This window comes from Enhydra lutris, unplaced genomic scaffold, assembly GCF_002288905.1.
Source record: "Enhydra lutris kenyoni isolate GAN:26980312 unplaced genomic scaffold, ASM228890v2 scaffoldscaffold26, whole genome shotgun sequence".
NCBI lineage: Eukaryota > Metazoa > Chordata > Mammalia > Carnivora > Mustelidae > Enhydra > Enhydra lutris.
In genome coordinates this window covers 14,000,766-14,022,846 of record NW_019154110.1, presented here as the reverse complement: position 1 = coordinate 14,022,846, position 22,081 = coordinate 14,000,766, and the positions used below count along the sequence as shown (strand labels likewise).

The following is a 22,081-nucleotide window of genomic DNA, read 5'->3' as shown; positions in this document are numbered from 1 at the left end:
TTGGACAGATTTTACGTCCTAGATACCTGTGTGATATTTTAGGAGAGAGAATTGATAAGCAGCTAGAAATACACATCTGAAGATAAGCAGAATTCTGAGTTGCAGATAAGAGATATGGGAACTCATCCCATTTTGGCAATAATATTAGCAGTCTGTGAAGTGATATTATATATATTAGTTGAAATTACAGGCTCGGATGGCATTGCCCAGAAAGTGTAGTGTGATTAGACACCAAGGATGAGACTCATTACTTAAGGTAGAAATACACAATGAAGTCATGCTCTCTAGGTTTGAATCTTGGCTTTGTCACTTTACAAGCTGTGGGCCTTGGGAAATTAATTTCTTTGTGCCTGTCTGTTCCTTGGTAAAGCAGGAATACTCACACTAAATGGCTTACTAGTTTCTGTATACCACACAGTATACAAATGGTACACTATGCACCCTACTCAGAGCCCTGCCTGGCAGTTTGGCACATAATGATTAGTACTATTAGTAAGTGAAGGAGCCAGTGATGAAAATCAAGAAGGGATCAGAGACTAACAAGTGGGCTCTCACAGATACTAGGAGAAGAGGGTTCCTAGGAGTAAGTGGTCACAGGGCCAAGTGCTATAGAGGTCAGGTGAGAGGTGGGTTAAAAAAGACACGGAATTTTGAAAATGGAAACTAACTGGTAATGTAGGAGAGAAATGTTTTGGATTAGTAGGTGGAAAAAAAACCCAGAAAAATCAGGTGACAGAAAATGACCAATAACACAAAAGAACATGTATAGATTTAGTTTCTTGGGCAATTTAGTGGTAAAGGAAATAGTGTGGTGGCCTTAGGGAAAGAAAGGGTCACTTTTATTTATTATTTTTGTTTTTAAGATAAGGAGTTTGGATCAGAGTATGTTTGTAGGATAAAAGATGAGAGCAAGTATAAGAAATTAGAGATGAGAGCAACAGAAGCCAGAGTCCTTGAGAGTCAGGTCCCAGAGCACAGGTCAGCTTTGAGAAGGAAGGGCAGACCTCTCCTCCTGACAAAATGGTAGGTGATGCAGTGAGTCTCTCTAGATTAAAACAGAAGGGAGGGGTAGGAATTGAGGGAATTTAGGCCTGATAACCTTAATTTTCTTTGAAGCGGGAAATTAGGTCATCTACCAAAATCCAGTAGCTTAATTGGAAGAGAGGTGAAGAATGTGAGAGTAAAATCGGGACCTAACCAGAGACAAGAAAAAGGACTCCTGAGCAGAGTTCAACTCTACTTAGAAAATAAGTGACACTTAAAGCTTTCAAACTGAAAAAGCTTTTCAACTGTTTCTCCTCATGAGCCCTTCAGATTGATGATTCCAAGTTGACAGAGGCATGATACATTTGCTAGCATATGGAGAGAGGAGGTTGAAGATGAAAGGATGCTGCCATTTCTACCATGAAATGGATAATCATGCCTTCCTACCAAATTTGGGGGCGAGATGTCATGAATTTGACATCCAACAGTAGAGCAGGTGAAAAGCCAGAATTTTGGCAGGATTTCCCTGTGCAAATCTTTGTATGTTCTGTTCCAAACAGTTGCAGTAGCCTTTTAATTGAAGCACTAAAACAAGATTTTCGGGAACAGTATGACTCAGATCACATTTATTTTCGGAGCTGGGATTCAGAAAATAATAATGATGGTAATAACAGTCAGGTGGAGTAAGGGATGGGGAAATTTAGTAAAGTGGATTGATTGGTGGAGAACACTGAATCTCATGATTGAAGTTTTGACTGATGCCTCCCAGTAGCCAATGAGAGCTGAAGTATGAAACTGATGGACTCAAAACCATGTTTGAGGGAAGATGGCTCTGGCAGCTGTATAAAAAAGACTAGTTTCTTATCTAGTTATCTGTTGTTCTGAGTGTCCCATCATGAAACCTACTGGATAGGGCACATGGCCCACACCAGTTCTAGCAGTTATCTCCAGGGCGCCTACTGAGTTTTGGGGGCCTACTGGAGGATTAAACAGGGATGGGAAATGTCAGAGAGAACTTACAACAGATACCAGAAGTGGTGATGACAGAGCCAGATAATTTATGTATAATTATCTTCATTTTATCATCCCATAGTCCAAAAGCTATTTTAGTATTCCAGAGAGGACGGTAACTGATGAGGGCCTACAAGTAAACCAACGCTAGGATTTGGATCCAGGCAGTCTGACTCCAGGGCTGGCATCCTTAACCACTAAGCTATATGTCATTACTTTACAAATGATAAAGCATTTTATAAATTTTAACTACTGTTTCCCAATTATGGTACTCTAAGAATTATTGCTAAATGCTGTTTTCTATGTAAAAAAGTAGTAAATGAGTATCCCTTATACTACTAAGCTATATGGTTACTTAATAGACTAGGGATCCTTTGGCTAGGCTCTCTCCAAGTGTCCAAAGGAAAACAATGAATGTAGAGTGAATGGATCTGGAAGTGCTCCACATCTGAAAGATCCACTGGAGATCATTTTCTCCATAGTCTGTTGATAGACGGGAGACCTTAGGCCCACACTAGGCTAGGTTTCTATCGCCAATCCAAGCATCCTATATATAGCTACACATCACTCCTTAACAGTTGCCTCTGTGTCTTTGCTTAATGCTATTTCTTCACCCGAGGGCCCTTCTCTGCCTGCTAACTAACTTATCCTTCAAGGTCCAGCTCAAATGTCATTCTATAAGTGGATGAGCTAAACAAAGGAGAAATAATGACCCAGTAGGGCCTTGGGAGTTCTCACAGTTGTTCACAAGTGGAGGATGAACAACAGCAATAAAGACGGTGGCGGGCAGGAAGGGGGGCAGCGTTGATCAGAGACAAATGAAGACACCAAAAATATGGTAGTCCCTAAGAGGAGAAAAATGTGGTCATACATTTTCCAGTTATTCTCTAGAAGTTACAGTAAAGCAGCATTAAAAAGTAGATAGCAAACTGGACTGGGAACCAAGAGACTTAAACGTTGTAGTTCTCGTCTGAATCTTGGGATGACTTTTCCTGGCTTGACGGGAGTTGGACTTGATTTTTTAAGATCCCTTGTAACTCAAACCTTTCTCTGTGCTAGCAGCATAAAGCTATTAATTTGAAAGCAAGGACAGAAAATTAAGTATTTAATTAACAGAATGACCACAACTTTTTCAATATGGATTTGTTCTCAAATCTCAAATCAAACTTAACTATTAGTTAAAAAAAGTAAATCTGTTAACCAACAAAATTTTCCTATGTAACACTGAATTTTTCAATACAGCAAAAAACTTAGATTTGACATTTATTGCCATGCTCAGCTAAGCCCAAGTCGTAGCTAGAGGCACAAGATGCAGAGTATAAGCTAGTGAGGAATTAAGCCCAGTGAATGGCAGTTACTTAAGAGTAAGGAGTGAGCAGCATCTCATTAACAAAGAATTCAAGCATTTTATCTGAAACTAGTTTATAAATTCTTTCCAATAAATTCAGATCACAAGCCAGTAAATTGTGATCAATCACAGCATTGGCCATAAACATTTTCACATGCAAGGTAAACCAAAATCTGACCTCCTTTCCAATTCCCACAGGAGACGCTGAACATAAGCCATATATCTGTGGGGATGCAGACTCTGCCTCTACTGTTTTGGATGGAACTGAAGACTACCTCATTCTGGCCTGTGATGGCTTCTATGACACCGTGAACCCTGATGAGGCAGTGAAAGTTGTATCTGACCACCTGAAGGAGAATAATGGAGACAGTAGCATGGTTGCCCACAAATTAGTTGCATCAGCTCGTGATGCTGGGTCAAGTGATAATATCACTGTTATTGTGGTATTCCTGAGGGACATGAACAAAGCTGTAAATGTTAGTGAGGAATCAGATTGGACAGAGAACTCTTTTCAAGGAGGGCAAGAAGATGGTGGGGATGATAAGGAGAATCATGGAGAGTGCAAACGCCCTTGGCCACAGCACCAGTGCTCAGCACCAGCCGATCTAGGCTATGATGGGCGCGTGGATTCATTCACTGATAGAACTAGCCTGAGCCCAGGGTCCCAAATCAACGTGCTGGAAGACCCGGGCTACCTAGATCTCACACAAATAGAAGCAAGCAAACCTCACAGTGCCCAGTTTTTGCCACCAATTGAGATGTTTGGTCCTGGTGCACCAAAGAAAGCAAATCCTATTAATGAGCTAATAATGGAAAAAAAATCAGTTCAATCATCATTGCCTGAACAGAGTGGTGCTGGAGAGTTTCCCTCTTTTAATTTGGGTTCAACAGGGCAGCAGATATACAGAATGGAGAGCTTGTCTCCTGTCTGTCCTAGGTTGGAAGATGAACAATTCAAATTCCTGGAAAAGAGAGTTTCCAGATTGTCTCATTTACGCTGTCGTTATTCAAAGAGACGGCACGGATTCAGGTTTAACCCAAAGTTGTATTCATTTATGTCTGCTCAAGAGCCTTCCCACAAAATAGGCACTAGTCTGTCCTCACTTATTCGAAGTGGGAAGAGAACTAGGATGTTCAGAAGTTTTCTGCCGTGGAGGCAAAATATTTGGAAAGGACCTAGTGCAAACATGAGGAAGCTCAGCAAGAGTAATGATATTCCAGAGCCAGGTGTCCCCTGGAGCTATAAAATATAACCCTCCTCGTTCGAGTAGGCCAGCTAGCTCTCCCCCAATAAAAACACCACTATCAGAGTAGAAACAAGGTAGACATTTCTGAAATATATGTGCTTCATTATGAAACCATGGATGGCTCAATTCTTAAATGTAAATAGATCTCTAGGAACCTCAAAGTAGTGTTTTAAATCAAAAAAAAAAAAAAAAGTATTGGCGGTTTCACTAGCAAAATTACACAACTGGTCCCTGTGATGTGTCTCCACACCTACATATGACCCCCACTTTACTATCCCTTCACATCACTAGTGGAAGCTTGTGAGTTCGTTATTTTAGTCAGGCTATCTAGTGTCAATCTCAATGCAGGTGAAATCTGGTTTGATGTGCCTAACGTATCTATGGAAAACTTAATGCAGAATCAGATGTAGTTGGGGGATGTTCCTCAAAAGACTGGGGACTGTGAGGAAAACCCTCCCCCTCTTTTTTGGGTTGGTAAAAGACCAAAAGCCATATGGGTTTTAACTGGTTACAATGAAAGTAGAAAACTAGTATGAAAGTGTCATTATTTTCTGACTTGTGAGGTGGTATATAGTCAAAAAGATTTACTAATTTTTTTTTCCTGTAACATAAAAGATTATAAAAATTTTCTGAATTAAAAAGTACTTCCTAGGGCTGTGTAGCTATTTGGGAGTTTCATAACCTGTTATGGTGCTTTGGGCGGGATTTTTATTATTTGTCATTTTAGAAGACCGCTGTCAACTGGTTTTAACCTATGATGCTATGATATTTTTCACTGTACCTTCATCTCAGGAATAAAACTGGCTTAATGGAGATGATGTCAGGTACAAATATACTAGAATCAAGTTGCCATTTAAAAAGGAAAAATCAAATAGTATTTCTAAGTTCACAGACAGCAAGGGCATATACTACTACAAAATAAAAAGTGGTTTTGGAGAATGAAAAATATGGTTTTAAGTTCTCTAACATTGTTTCCCCCAAGGGAATGAAGTAACTGGTGTGAAAAAGGTTGAAAGTACTGCCTAAAGTGAGCCCAGAGGCCAAGTGCAAAGGAGAAGGCAGGTAAAAGGAGACTGGGGTCTATTTAGTTATGAATGGAGAAAGCTCCAGTCCTGCTACAGGCAGCTTCAGACGGCAGAGAGGACTCTTTCTCATTTCAATAGTTACTTACATTTGATAATTTGAAGTTGTCTGCTTTTTGCCATTTCTGTAGTTTCAAGCTAGAAGCAGATCTTCAACTAACAACAGCAGAAAAACTAGTAATCAGATTCAGTCAGCAAAGCAGCCTCTGATTCTCTTGAGAATCTTGAGTATCACTACATGACCTCTTTTCCTCCCCTAGTCAACTGTGGACCAGCCATGCCAATGGATAAAAGCTGTCCCCTCACTCACACCACTGGGGGGCACCAAATGCTCTTGCCGAGAAATGTCCACTGCCTGTGTTTTTACAAAATAATACAATTGCTTTATGTTCCCCAAATGGACCCAAAATGGAAACTCCGATTCCTAGACTTTAAAAACAAAGGACGGTAGCATATTCTGGAAGCCAGTATAGCTATAGCAAATACACAAAAACTTCAAAGATCAGATTAATCTGTAGATTTTATTTTTAACAATTTGGATATAAGTGGAGATTTTCAGTATTTCTCTTGATTTTGAAGTCATTTATTCTTTTTCTCAAGTCCTGTGACATGTGGCTGAGGAGGGAATAAACGTGGCTCTTTTCACCAGAATCTTTTCACCAACCTGATGTTTGACCCCCATACACGGACCTCACTCACATCTGTCATTTTCTGAAGCCTAGATCTTGTTAACAGCCCATCAGGTGCAGTGTCAGTTTCAGATCAAATTATCTAAGGAAACAAGAAAATAGGCAGAATATCGGTACATATCACAATCCAAAGCACTTACCTAAATTAAAATTTTTGAAGATTTTCTATAGTTGTCCATTGCTACTGTTTTTGATCAGAAGGTGAAAGGAAAGATACAAATGATAGGTTTCTTCCAGTGGGGAAAATGGTTGGATGAAACTCAGATGAATACAGACCACATCTTTAAGGGTCTGAATTCTGTAGATCTGACTATATAAGCAGTGTTAATTCCATTTTTCATACCAGTAGCCCTCTAGAAAATAAAGCAAAGTAGTTCTATAGTGTGGTCAACTTATAAACCAATATTGTGAAAAATAGCAACTATTCATTTGTTCACAACATGCATATTTATAGAGTAGTTAGGTACCACTTGTAAGGTAAGTCCTTTAAAATTCTATAATATTAAAGTAGTGGTTATTGGTATGATATATGCTGCTCTTGGTTCTATAAACTAGGTAAAAAGCAGTGCTTTGTGAAATGCAGTGTTATATCTTAATGCCACTGGTGATAGAAAGTAGTTCCCTTCAGTTCAAATCCTGTGCCCTTATTTGCTGCTTGCTAATGTAAGCAATAAGTACCCCTCTAACTAATGGTATCTACACATTCTGTAATTTGTATTTAATGATGGTGTATCTGGTGATTGTAAAAATATTAGACAGTATAAAAGTATATAATATATATTAACTGTTAATGCTGAGGTAATAGTCTGTGAATTACGTGTTTCGTACTTTTACTAATTGTGTAATTGTGGTGGTGAAAATCCTACACTCAATCCTTAAGAGTGATGGCATCCCTTTTTCAATTTAACATGATCTGCATCAATTTGTTTGCCTGCTACAGTGTTGTTAGAATAGGAAATAGTAAAACAAATACAAACAAGAAAGTGTAGTACTTGTTAGGGAAACAGACTTCAAGTTACCAAATGAAGTCATTACAAACTCCTTGTACATTCACTGTGAGTTTCAAAGGGAATCAGTCCCTAACTTAAAGGTTTCCTTTGTTCACTTTCTAGATGTGTACTTTTGAGGGATATCTGAGGTTTAGCAACATTACAGCACCAAACACTGGGGCAATTAATCCCACTTACATCTGTGCTAAAGAGGATGGTGGAAACACATATGTATATACCTTTTCTTTACCTAGAAGTGCCATCCACTGTCCTTGAATTCATAAGATTAAAGTTCCTGTTGCATTTAAGTTAACTAGGAGGATCCTTGAAAGTAACACCTTTTCCAAGGACAATGTCAACAATGTCAGTGTCAACACCGAGTCTGATTCTGACCACATTTATAGTGGTATAATGTCAATGTGGTGGTATAGTGTCACGCCACATCTTCACAACAACCATACTCCATTGTTGGAACACTGTGCCAGTAAGAAATGCAACATCTGATGGGCAGATGAAAAGGATGCGTAAAGTTCAGTATTTACAGATAAAACTGCTGTGGTTCAAGAATTTCCTTCCCCATCAAAGCCTTGCCAAGGTTTTGTGAGAAAGTGACCTGTAAATTATTTTAGTGTTTAAATATAATTTATTCACTCGACCGTTCTTGCCTACGCAAGGCCATAAAGGGGGATACTATAGCTTAGGTCACATCATCATTTCAAACAATTTTTCTTTGAGTCATAAATTAGCAAAAGAACATACTTGTTTTTACCTTTTAAAATCATGTCATATTAATGGACAAATTACCCACTCTTCTGTTCTGACCTGTGAATAGCTTAAATGTCTTTCTTTCCAAAGTAAGATACCGCCAGTATTATCACATGACTATTTTCCAGACGAATGGTACTGTATTGCAAAATAATTACTTCATCTAGCAGCATTTAATTTTCTATTTTGAAGACTATTTATTGTACTAATTAGGAAAAAGCAAGTAAGACAGGGAACTCCAGACTGACACAGCAGTTGTTCTGGAAAAGGAAATACTCTAATAAACTCTGATGTATTAGATAACCCACAGATACATCATTGTTAACTCTTACTCTAGGTGCTCTTTGGTGAGAGATAGGCTTTGTTCCCTTGTTCATGACATTTCTCTGCAAAGAATTCTCTATGGAGTGAAGCAAATGAAGTGAATCATTTCTTACCAAGTAAATTTATCAATTTACAGACCTGCTCTACAGCTCACTTTTGAGTTAAGTTGTAATCATGAGTGGTCCTTCATATTATTTATTAAAACTGTTTATTCAGGTAAGATGTATGTTGAAATTTTGCCAATACCTTAATAAAACCCAGCAATTTAAACCACACGTCATTTGTCTTTTTATTCAAAGGAAAGATAATTTACTTAGTCCTAAGGTTAATTATAGTAATGATGAACCTCAAACCACGCGTAACTCCTAACCTAGATTAATTAAGACCCTGCAATACAGGTCTCAGCGGGAGGAAAGGCCTGCCATCTGCAGGTGTAAAAACAATTCACCAAACGATCTACTGCCCTACACAAGATGTGTCACTTTCAACAAAATATATAAAGCCATATGAAAACAAAAAGTGTGTTCTGAAGACTGAAGAAATCACCAGAACCAACTCCCTTAATACGACAAAGCAATCTTGAGAAACAAGAACACAAAGTATCACGATCGCAGATTTCAATATCTGTAATCAAAAGAGTAGGGTACCAGCACAAAAAGAGACCTAGTGATCAGCCGAACAGAATAGAGAGAGCCCAGAAACCCACAAGGTCAATCTATGACAAAGGGTAAAAGTACACAAGAGGGAAAAGTCAGTCTCTTTAATAAATGGTGGTAGGAAAACTGGACCACACACTTTACATGATACAGAAAAATAAAATGGATGACATACCTAAATGTGAGACCTGAAACCAAAAAATCATCTCCTAAAAAATAAGAAGTAGAAACAGACCCGTAACTACCCGTAACAGAACTGATGGCTGCCAGAAGAGAGGGTCGTAGGGACATGGATAAAGGGGATTGGGAGATACAGGCTTCCAGTTACGGAGTAAGTCACAGGGATAAAAGGTACAGCATAAAGGAATACAATCAGTGGTAGTGTAATAGCATTTTATGGTGACAGATGGTACTGTCACTTGGGAGCATAGCGTACTATATACAGATGTTGCAATCACTATGTTGTAATAACAACTAGATGTCAAAGAAAAAATACACAACTCTGAAAAAAACCCCCAAACAACCAGACTCTTATGACAAAGGTTTAGGAACAGAGAATTTAAAATAACTATGGCTAACACGTTATGGAAAAGATCACCCAAGATCTTATGGGTGATTTCAGCAAAGAGAAACTATAAATAGAAATGCTAGAAATGAAACACAACACAGATGATGAGTGATTTGGACTGGCTAATTAGTGGATTGTATATTGCCGAGGAGAGAATCGGTAAACTAAGATAAACCAATGAAAATTACCCTAACTGAAAAACGCGTGTACATGCACGCGCACGCACATACACACACAGTGAAGGGAAAACGAAGACAAAATAGACTCAGCAGAACATATGTAAGGTCTGCAGAACAACATCAGTCTAACATAGGCATAACTGGAATCCGAGAAAGAGAATAGGGCAGAAGAAACATTTGAAAGATGGCCGAGAATTTGTGAAAATTTAATGACAGACCTCAAACCATATATCCAGGAACCTCACAGAATACAGAGCAGGATAAACACCAAAAATACACACCTAGGAAAAAGAAATCCGTTCCAGATGGTTTCACTGGTAAATTCTACCAAATATTTTAAAAATAAATAACACCAATTTTATACATTCTCTTAAGATTGATTTTGTAAGGTCAGCATTACTCTGATACCAAATCAGATGAAGACCGAAAAACCAAACTACAGACTAATATCCCTCATGAGTATCGATGCAGAAATTCTCAGCAAAGGATCAGCAAAAGCAGTATCACTTGTTAGAATGGCTAAAATAAAAAAACGCTGACAGTAGCAAGTGTTTCTAGGATGCAGCTAGAACCCTCATATGTAGTGCCGCTGGTGACGTAAAATAGCGCCGCTGCTACTGGAGAAGTTCAGCAGGTTCTTACAAAGTGAAGCAGTACGTACCACGTAACTCACTGAAATGAGTTCTGACATCAACTACCTGGAGTTAGGCCAAATTTCACAGTTTAAAGGCAAAGTTCTCTCCCTTCAAACACCAGCTGCCAAGTTTGGGGGCCCCAGGCCACCCTCATTTCTCACGAATGACTACAAATTTGGGGGTTCCTACCATCCCCCCTCAGGTCTGAAAGTTTGCAAGAACTCACAGAGCTCAGGGAAGTACTCTACTTACAGTTTTATTATACAAAAGGATATATATCAGAACCAGGCAAAAGAAAGGACATATAGAGGTCTAGACGAGTATACGTGTGAAGGTTCCTTGTGATCAGGCGTTTTATCCTCCCCAAACAATGGATGACAGTACAGAATACTGTCTACCATGGAAGCTCATCTGAGTTTCAGTATCGAGATTTCACTGGGGTTTCATAAGGTAAGTGTGACCGACTCACTGGCAATGAGGCTGAACTATTCAGGTTGATACGAAGTGACTAGAGCCCCAATCCTCTAATCCCATGATTAGTTCTTCTACTGTTCCAGCCCCCACTCCCTGTCCTGAGTTATCTCATTAGCATAAACATTCAGGACCCACCATAAATAACAAAAACACTTCTATCATTCTGGGAATTCCAAGGACTATAAGAGGCATATCCCAGGAGCCAAAGACACAGGGCTGCCAGATTCTTTATTACACACACAACCAGCAATCCCGTTCCAATGTATATATTCCTATAGAGAATGAGAACACCTTCACACAAATGTTTTTAAGATTCATAATCACCCTAAACTGGAAATAACTCAAACATCCTTCCAAGGGTGAATCAACTGTGGTATACCCATACAGGGAAATACTACTCAGTAATAAAGGAATAAAGAAAGTACTGATTCACACAAGATGAAACTAAACTGCATTTTGTTAAGTCAAAAGCTATCTGCTGATTCTAGTTAAATGACATTCTGGAAAAGGGAAAACTAAAAGATCATGATTGCCAGCAGTTGTGGGGGGTACCAGGGAGGATGTGCCTCGCGTGAGGGAATTCTGAGGCGGACTGAACTGTCTGATGTAGTATTATGGTGGCAGATACACACGACTCTCTATCTGGCAAAACCCACATACACTGCACTGTATCTCAAAGACTGAATTTTAATGTATGTAAATTTAAAGATCAACCAGGATTTGTGGGGAGGACAAAATGCAGACTGTAACAGATGAATCTTACTTTATTACAAATGAATCACATAATCACACTGAAGAGGATGGTGCAGAAAGGAACTAATGTAACTCAATCTTAGGACCTAAATAACTTTAGGAAAGTGTTTGACATAATACTGAAGGCTTAAAAAAAAAAAAAAAAAAAAAAAAAACTAAATGGGGAAGAAGGGACAACTTTTCATTACAGAAACCCAATGCATAAGAAATTAGAGAAAGAGAAAACCACTAGAACACTGCTGTAATAACTGTTGTAGGCAAGATCCAGTAGTGGGTATTAAAATTAGTTAAGAGATAAAACAGAATATTTGCATAGTCTCAAAGCATTTGTCCCCAATATTCAGTAATTACAAAGGGAAAAACCATAAGTAGTGGGAATCCTGGCAGACATTACCTTGAACAAGTAATCAAGATTGACATTATAAAAAATAAATATCTGCATTATACAGCTCCTGATATAAGGCACTGAGAAGGGCACATCACCTCTGTGGTAGCCTTTCCAATAAATGCTTCACCTCAGTTAAATATAAGAAAATAGCAAACAAACCCATATAGGGTTTTATTTTATTCTATAAAATAACTGGTGTCTTTAAAAAAATGTCAAGGTCATGAAAGAAATTAAAGACGAACTGTCATAGACAGGAGGACACTAGGGAAACACGACAACTAAATGCACTGTGGGATGCTGGAGTGGATCTTGGAACAGAAAAAAGACATTAATGAAATAACTGGTGAAATCAGAACAAATTCTGCAATTAATAGAACTGTAAACAAGACTAATTTCCTAGTTTTGATTACTATTGTACAGTTACAGAAGACATTAACAAAAGCAGAAGCTGAGTAAGCTTGGTAACAGGTATATGGGAACTTTCTCAAGATTTCTGTATCTCTTTTGGTAACTCTAAAATTATCTCAAAATAATAAATAAAATTATCTGAAAATAAAAGTTAAAAAATAGGACAGCTTTTAGTTTCTTAATTAGGTAAAAAAATGCTGGGTTTGGTTTAAGTGTTATGAATTGAAAAATGTACTAGGACCAGCAGTTCATTCCATCCTTGTGAGAGGTGTTGAACCTTGAAAGAATCACCTCCCCTCCCCGAACTGCATGGTTCTGTCAAGCGGGTATGACACTCCTATCATCTACCTCAAAGGTTACTTAAGGATTCACTGACACAATTGGTCAAAGTTGTCCAGAAACAGTATGTTTATGCACAATGCAAGCAGTAACTACTACATCCTTAGGCCTAAGAGAACACATTTTTTTTTTTAAAGATTTTATTTATTTGACAGAGAGAGAGATCACAGGCAGGCAGAGAGGGAGAGGGGAGGAAGCAGGCTCCCGCAGGGCTCGATCCCAGGACCCTGGGATCATGACCTGAGGCGAAGGCAGAGGCTTTAACCCACTGAGCAACCCAGGCGCCCCAAGAACACATTTTTTAAGAAGAAATTTTCCATAGGGTGCTTGGGTGGCTCAGTCGGTTAAGCATCCGCCTTCAGCTCATGATCCCAGAGTCCTGGGATTGAGTCTCGCATCCAGCTCTCTGCTCGGTGGGAAGCCTGTTTCTCCCTCTCCCATTCCCCCTGTTTATGTTCCCTCTCTCTCTGTCTCTCTCTCTGTCAAACAAATAATACAATCTTTATCGCTTCTCGGCCTTTGGCTAAGATCAAGTGTAATAATAAAATCTTAAAATAAAAAAATTTCCAGGAATAAATGTGAGATAAAAGTACTAACTGCTGGGGCACCCGGCTGGCTCAGTCAGTAGGCATGCGGCTCCTGATCTTGGGGGCAGGAGTGCAAACTCATGTTGGCGGTAGAATTTACTTAAAAAACAAAACTGAATACTGAAACAAGGTAATGGTGGAAGGAAAGACTAAGAACTACTATGCTCTTTGGCTGAAAGGGTAAAAATAGAAAGGAAAAAAAAGAAAGAACAAAAGAAAAGATAGGAGCTGTGAGGATACACGAAGTGCCGGCAAGGAGCAGCAGAGCAGAGGAGTCACGACGCACAGGCGGCAGGCGACGACAATTACAAGGGCGCGGGGGGGGGGGGGGGGGGGGGGGGGGGGGGGGGGATCGCTTTTGAGCCAAATCTCCTGCAGACCAGATCACGAACAACCAATGGGGAGAGGGAAAAGGAACTGGTACCTTTTCCCATGACTTCTTCCCTCACTCACAGCTACCAACAATCTAGCAGAGCCAAAGCAGGCACACCACACCAAGGAAGAGGGAAAACACAAAGCTTCCTGGCACCACTGAGGAATCTGGTGCAGACTTCACATATAACAAGGCTAGAAACTGGGAAAGGAATTCTGTTTTTCAAAGATCCCACTACCAAAAGCCAAGGGGTCCTTCATCTTTGAAGAAATCTTTTGGTCTTTCAGGTTTTTGATTCGTTCTGTAATGGGATAGTAACTGCCCATCACCCCATACCACAAAACAAAGCACAAAAGAACTAATCAAATGTTTTATCTTTTTGACTTAAAAATCATGCTTTTTAGAAGCCTAAACCTCTATACTAAAAACACATGAAGTTCCCATTAATATCAACAGAGCAGAGGCCAGCAAATTTTATCTGTGAAGGGTGTGAGAGTAAGTATTTCAGGCTGTGAGGCCAATAGGCTTCCTTAGCAGCTACTCCACTTGTAGGGCACAAGCAGCTACTGATAATCCATAAATGAACGGATGGTAACTGTGTTTCAATACCATTGTTTACACAAAGAGCAGTAGGGATTTGGCTCAAGGACAGCAGTTTATCTACCTAGAGAGAATGCCAGACACTTGTTAACTGACTCCCAAAGGTCTTCTTCAATGGACTGTGAGAATTTATATAAACTGCATTTTTTTTTTAAAGATTTTATTTACTTATTTGACAGAGAGAAAGATCACAAGTAGGCAGAGAGGCAGGCAGAGAGAGAGGGGGAAGTAGGTTCCCCGCCAAGCAGAGAGCCCCATGGCGGGGCTCGATCCCACGACCCGAGCCTAAGGCAGAGGCTTAACCCACTGAGCCACCTGGGTGCCCCAAGCTGCATATTTCTTACTATTTTATAATTCTCAAACAACATGACTTGAAGTGAGCTGGAGCCCAACAATAGAGACATGATTTTCTTTACCACAACAGAACTGCTTCTGAGTACTCATTCTGTCCTTTAGTTACCCTACTAGTTTCTTCTTGAAACAGGTTGGTAAAACCTGTTGTCAACTTTAATTATGAAATAGATGATTTTATACCAGGTGAGCAGGTTCAATATTTCTTTAGAAACTTGCACTTTTTGCTTTTTAAGAAATAGATTTTATTCTTAAATCTGAAATCAGAATATGGTACAAATAGGTTCCTAAAATACATGAGAATATGCCAATTAAGCTCAAAATATTTTCCCTCCAAAGTTTTTGTGCAAGTATAAAGAACTAAATACCTTCAAATTTTCCCGCAGCTGTAACAAACAAAAATAGTCTTGCTGATGTAGTGAATTCAAATTCTACCAAATTAAAAGGGTTTCAACCAGCTCTCAATTCATCTAAAATAAGGGCAGTACTCCTGATTGTTTTTATACGTAACTTGAAAGCCTAAGAAAAGCCAAAAAATACTGAAGATCCAAATATATCACAGTCCAAATACCACTATCCCATTCTAGGGAATCCACAGACTAAAAAAAAACCTCAAGGTCATGAAAATTAAGAGCAAAGGATAACAACATTTGGATTTCAAAAAGTGTACCTCCTCCCAATAAAGTCAGAGGGATACCTCAAAATGCTACTATATAGACTGACCCAAGAGAAACTCCTGATTAAATCACCCATGCTAAAAGCATTTACAAGTAAATTTCCCCAAATGCATAGTCTTTTCTCGGGCTTTTCTTAATTCTTAACCACATGTAGTTTTCTGTATTTTGAAAAAAACAGAATTATAAAGATACGTGGGAAAGCACTGAGTTCTATATCAAATACAAGTTTAAAAAAAGAGCTGGCAATAGCGAGAGATTCAAAGTAGTCAATCATATTCGTGTTTGTGGATTCCAAGTGATGATTCTCATTTTAAAAAATCTACTAATCAATCCTTAAAATGGTTTGCCCTCAACAGTAGAGGTGCAAAATTCTTATAACTTCATCCATTACAATGTAGTACAGGGCTAAGAGAAAGTTGGATTTAAAAAATTATCTCAACAGAATGCAATCCATCTAACACAGAAATGTGTTAAAGAATGTATCAGAAATGCCTTATAATCTTATTGCATGATAAACTACCTAACAACTAAACAACAGCATGCCAAAACTTAGCATGTTTGTAAGCGAATCCTAAATTTTTACTTCTACTATAGTTATATATTTATATGTATATGTATGTATATATATACATATATGTATATATATAAAACTTCTTACATTATAGTACTTAAATATTTCCAATTAACTTCTAAGGAGGAAAAAGTACCCATATATATTACCAAGAGTCTAAGTCGGTCTCTTAATTTCCCCACGCATTTACTAACGTCTGCACAGCTTAACAGCCTCTATCATACACAGACAATGTGAATAAAAAAAAAAACACAACAACCACCACCACAACAACAAACTAAACAACCCAGGAGCTTCCTGTCTCACTTTAATAAACTGCAGAGGCATGATATTTTCTCAAGTTTATTTTATTAACAAAAGTGCGAACCGTTTTGAACAAAAGCAAACCATGAATCACAGCATTTGGCAAGACATTAGACATGGGAAATAACTAAAATAGAAGTAGACGAGGCTCCTCTCACATGTGTATCAGATTCATGCTTCTTCAACAGTCTTACCAACTCTCATTGAACATTCATGAATATAAGTACAGCGGCTCAAACACAAATGCAGGAGCACGGTGGGAAGTCTGGCAATTATTTTGGGCTGATTGAGCATGAAAGTAAACATTATACCACAGTTTCATGTAAACCACTGTGCAGTATGTATGAATCTTTAAATGTACTGACACTGAAACCAATGTCCAACTAATGAAAATAAAAGAGAAAAGAGGGTTTTAAAACGCTTCTTGCACTATAGTTGTTTAGTAACACGTAGGGAAAAAAAAGAAGTAATTTAAAATGATCTTTCATGTGTTTGTATGACTGGGAAACAACCAATTCACATGAACTTCGCTCATTTAAAATTATATTTCTAAAAGTTCTACAACAGAAAGATTATGTGCCAATAATCAGTGTGCCTGCACTTGAACAAACAAGAATAGGTAAATAAATCAACTTTAGTCAGCCAACATACTCCAAAGAGGAGAGTCAGCCTACTTTTGTTTTAGATAATCACATGAAGTATCTACAGGGCAAAATCTACACAAAAAAATCATTTTTCTGTTTCCTAATTTACAGGCATTAATGAAGCTAAAAACTATTATTAAAACCCAAAACATAAAGGTGGTCATTTAAACACAACTGAGCATCTAGCCACGGACAGAAGAGCACTGAGGATTAGCAGGACACTGAGCACATGCACTGGGCTCTTCGTACACTGTGTGGCAGTTAATCACCTTTCTAGGGTAGCAAACAAACTGCCTTTTATGAATATACTAATTTACTAAGTTGATTGAGGACTACACTGCTAATTCATTACATTACACAGAATTCTTTTTCCCACGCTGTTTATTTTTTCCTGTGTACTAATGTCACATACTACAAATTATACTACTTTCTAAAGTTTCAGAATTACTATTTCAGGTAGAGATGGTGAAAAAAGTAAGACCTAATCTGATTATCTCACTGATGACAATTTGAGCACCAACTACAGCAAATCTCAGGGGCAAGGCAGCTTGCAAGTCAGTTCTCTTGATTTGAAAATTACCTTCCACCGCTTCCGTCAGTATTAAAGCTGAGGTCTTCAGGGCCTATTTGTTCACCATCAGGAAAACTGGAATGCGTATCTAAGATAAAAATTTAAAAGCAGATAACAGTTTTTAAACACCAGTAGTTTCTTTTCCATGTCCTTAAATGATCTTACCAAGCATATTATTTAAGCGATAAAGATGTACTGGGTGGTAGATAAACCTCTGTCTTCAAAGCATTTGTGATCCGAGGCAGGTATAAGCAAGTACAAAGGGAAAATAAACAAGAAAAAGTAAAATGTGTAATACCCACAATTAGAATAGGAAAGGCACTGCCTAACTTTGTCCTCCTGGGGACACTGTGGGAGCAGCTGAAAAAGGGAAAAGGAAATGAGGAGATGTACATACTCTGAAGACTAATTCTGTAAACATAAAATGTATTTTAAAGCAAATTAAATCGTACATGCAAGTACCACTACGAGCCCATCGGCACTCAAAATAACTTGCCCAAAATTTGTCTGCTTCTTTCAGAAACAGAGAAAATGACTAAAAGCGTAATACTTAAATCATCATCCAGTGCGTAGCTCTGTTTTGAAAAAGACACTAGAATACCAGGGAAATCTGTAAAATTAAAAAGCTGACAACTGCATGAGCCTGACAATGTTGTCATTCCAGCAAATCTTGCGGAGGAATGCTCAGAGTGGTCATGAAGGTCTCCGGATAAAATACTGACGATGGTGACGGATGTTAGCTAAACCTACTGTGCTCATCATTTCACACTGTATATGTAATATCAAATCATTAGATCGTACTCCTAAAACAAAACAAAGCAAAAATACTAACAATGACTTTCTCTCAGTAAGTTTTATTCCTAAAACTATTTTGGGAGGAAGAGGACGTTTAAAAAAATGATGCTTCCATCAACTAAACGCATTTCTGAGAAATCAGGAGAAATCTTTTGAACTTTTGAAAAGTTACCTCATTAGCTAGGCTAATAACATCTAATAACATCTGAACCCTCCCCAGGGGTTGACAAATACTTCTATACCAGGGCATATAGTAAATATTTAGGCAACTGCCTCTGCTGAAAAGTCTTCTCAGTTTCGTTTTTGTTTTAAACAACTCTATGCACCCTAAAAGCTACGCTCAGGTCACAGGCTGTACTAACGCAGGCTGCCAAGCCCCGCTCCACCAAGCAGCAGCCGGCAGGTGTCTGACCAGCCAGAGAGTACCGAGCAAACTGTTCTCAGGGTTCACCATATAGTTTACCCCACAGAATGTTTTCTCACACATGACCGTAATTAAAGAAAAAAAAGCAGCAGAAACAGCAAAGAAGCAGGAGCAGAAGCAGAAGCAGCAGCAGCAGCGACAGCGGCAGAAAAGACCTTTTATTAATCTCTGTAAAAGGACACCAGGTGCTGCACCTTCATCTGGGGGCTGCGCCATGTAAGAGTCGTCGAACCCTCCCATGCTGGCGTGCTCTTCCTGCTCCTCGTTCTCAGTGTCACATTCAATATCGCTGTCACTACTCATCCCTGGCAGGAAAAGAAGGGGAGAACGTGTTTCTGACAAGAAACCACTGTAAATGAAAGGAAAAGGAAGTCTCCTCATCGACTAACCCGAGATTCCTAGTAATTTTCCACTGGATCCCAAGCCAATGTAAGACCCCAAACAGATAATAAATAAAAAAGTAACCGCACAGACCTCAGTTCTCTAGTTATTCAGAGCAGTGGTTTTATTTCTGTTCTCAAAGATTAAAACTGCCCTTTCTACAGTGTCTCCAAGTAGTAACTGAGACCAGTATTAACTTCATTATACCGAGAATAGTTTTTTCTAGAGACTCTGAATCCTGATTCAATATAAATGTTGTTGTTTCTAGCCTAAAACATATATAGACACATTTATATTTACCTGTATATGTGTGTATAAAAAATACCAGTAATTCAAGCAATAAATGAGGTATTATCCCATTTGGGCCTCTAATTTTGTTCTTATGTACATCACTTGATTTTTAAAAGAAAAAAAAAATCTATAGAAAGTACTTCTGTTTCAACAAGACAGTGATCAAGAAAATCTGAAAATCTTTCTGCTACAAGCCCTTGTAAATGCTAGAGAAAATATGAACTTAAAATACTAACTTAATGAACAGCCACATCTAAAGGAAAGAAGGTAAATACACAGGTGCCAAAACAAATAAAGATAAGGAAAACTAATGGGTCAGATGCTACCACAACTCCGAAGAATATGATGTGACCATCTTTTAACGTTCCCTTGGACTCACCAGAGAAAGGGAGTTGAGTGACTGAAACTTCACTACCTGCATAAAGCTGACATTTTTGGTGAAAAACAAAACAAAACAAAACAAAAAACACAGAATAGAAAAAGTGCCTTCTGAATAAATACAGTCTCTTGTCTGTTTCTGGTGGACTCAGCTCATCTCAGAATTCAAACTAAGGCCTGTGTGATTAATTTAGGTCTGGGATTTAAAGATTCAAGTCTCAGGAAATTAACATAACAACTGGTCAGGAGCTACTGTTATTTAAATAAAGCAAAAGTAAAATCTCTAGAGGGAAGGTTCTAGGTAAGATTTAATAAGCACATTCCTTCCCATCTTTCCCATGGAACAAAGCTATAAAACCTGTATAGAATGCATGAAACAGCTATTTTTTTAAACATCTTTTTTAAAGATTTATTTGTTTGAGAGAGAGCGAGCGAGCATGTGCATGCACACCCAAATTAGGTGGGGGAGGAAGATGGGCAGAGGGAGAAGATCCTCAAGCAGGCTCCCTGCCCGGTGCAGAGCCCCACACGGGCTTGATCTCATGACCTAGAGACCATGACCTGAGAAGTAATGAAGAATCGGATGCTCAAACAAACAACTGAGCCACCCAGGAGTCCCATAAAGCAGTTATTTAAGGACTCTGAAAGGTAAATAGGAAGAGGCATATTGATGTACACCAGAACCTGAAGTGCTACCAAACAGGGATTTAACCCAGAATCTCATAATATCATATTAAAAATACTCAGGATACTATCCCAAATTACTTCAGCATATAAAGAGCCAGGTAAAGACAATCAGCAAACATCAGTGAACACTCTTGAAGCACTAAAAAACAAACAAGCAAACAAGCAAACAAAAAACACCACCTCTGGAGGGAAGCTTCCACAATCCTTATAAGAATAGTAAGAATTATCACAGTTGGGGAGGAAAAAAGATTTTTTTTAGGGGTGTGGTAGGTGGGAAAGAAAAAGAATCTCTAAAAGGTATGTTCCAATCAAAATTTACAAAACAAATACCCGAAATGAGGGTCAAGCAGATATACAAATAGAAGGATATTCATAAATTGAAATAATGACCTGTCAAATGTGGAAAAGGGAAGGATGCATTTTTTAAAATTACTACACAAAAAAATAAAAAATAAAAATTACTACCCATACTTTCTAGAAATGAAAGATACACTCATTGGAGTTTAAATATTAATAGATGGATTTAAATAAGATCGAAAAAGAGGTCAGCAAATTTAAAGAGAGAACTGAGGAAATTAAACAGAATGTTTAAAAAACAGGAGATAAAAATCATAAAAAAGTGGTTAAAATTTAAGGGACTAAATAGTAATAGTTCCAATTGTGTCAAATAGACTGCCACAGAGACAGGAAAAATAACAAAGGAGAGACAATACATTAAGAGAAAATGGCTGAGAATTTTCCAGAATTAATGAAACACATTCTGAAATGAATGAAAATAAAAATACAACATATCAAAATTTGGGGGATATGGCTATAGCTGTGCTTAAAAGGGAATTTATTAAATATTTACATTAGAAAAGCAAAAGCTCTCAATGATCAAAGCATCTACATTAAGAAACTAGAAAAAAGAGCAAATAAAGTCAAAGCAAATAAAAGGAAATAAAGAATAAATAAAGTTAACAGGAAAACAACATAAAAAGAAATCAATGACACAAGAAGGTAGTTCTTTAAAAAGATCAACAAACTTGAAAAGTTTCTAGGCAGGTTAAGGAAAAAGGGAAAAAAACTACTAATATCAGGAATGAAAGAGGTGACATCACAACAGATTCTACAGACATTAAAATAATAAGGAAACAGTATAAATAACTTGATGCTCATGAAATCAAGAATATAGATGAGAAGAACAAATTCTTTGATAGATACAAACTACCAAAGGTCACTCAGGTTAAAAAAAAAAAAAAAAAAGACAATGTAAATACGTATTTTTAACTACTAAAGAAATAGAGCTTGTAGTTAAAAGAATTTGTAACAAAGAGAACAGTAGCCCCAGACGGCTTTATGGGTAAATTCTTCCCCTTATGTTTTCAAGAGGAGTTTGTGTAGTACTACTTTTCCTTAAATATTTAGAAGACATAGGCTGGATGTAGATATTTCTGAAATCTCCTTGTTCAGCAAAGAAAAAAACAAAAACAAAAAACAAACAAAAAACCCACCACTTATTTGCTGACCAAATGCCAAGTGTGATAGAGACAAAACCAGCTACTTCCACGAAGCACCACCTCCACCTTGTGGCCGTTTATGGAACTGTTGCTGAAAAATCCTAAAAGCC

General features: G+C 38.0%; 2 protein-coding genes across 8 annotated transcripts in view; one reads left to right on the top strand and one right to left on the bottom strand.

Annotated features, from left to right (window-relative positions):
- The window catches only part of LOC111151723 (protein phosphatase, Mg2+/Mn2+ dependent 1E), a 209,493-nt gene extending 204,715 nt beyond the window's left edge, over positions 1 to 4,778 (top strand). The window contains exon 7 of the mRNA XM_022509886.1: positions 3,542 to 4,778. Coding sequence (XP_022365594.1) covers positions 3,542 to 4,596 — 1,055 coding nt within the window. The 3' untranslated portion in view covers positions 4,597 to 4,778. The remainder of the gene's footprint in view (positions 1 to 3,541) is intronic.
- A 1,220-nt stretch (positions 4,779 to 5,998) lies between these two features.
- Positions 5,999 to 22,081, bottom strand: part of LOC111151430 (tripartite motif containing 37) — a 141,823-nt gene continuing 125,740 nt past the window's right edge. For 2 of the 7 annotated variants that reach the window (XM_022509434.1, XM_022509438.1), the window contains 2 exons: positions 18,930 to 19,040; positions 17,038 to 17,604 (listed from right to left, as the gene is read on the bottom strand). In XM_022509434.1, the coding sequence (XP_022365142.1) occupies positions 17,522 to 17,604; positions 18,930 to 19,040 (194 nt within the window). In that variant the 3' untranslated portion in view covers positions 17,038 to 17,521. Of the gene's footprint in view, positions 6,444 to 17,037; positions 17,605 to 18,929; positions 19,071 to 22,081 lie in introns of those variants that run through there. The other 5 variants (XM_022509433.1, XM_022509437.1, XM_022509435.1 and 2 more) reach the window with 5 other exon arrangements.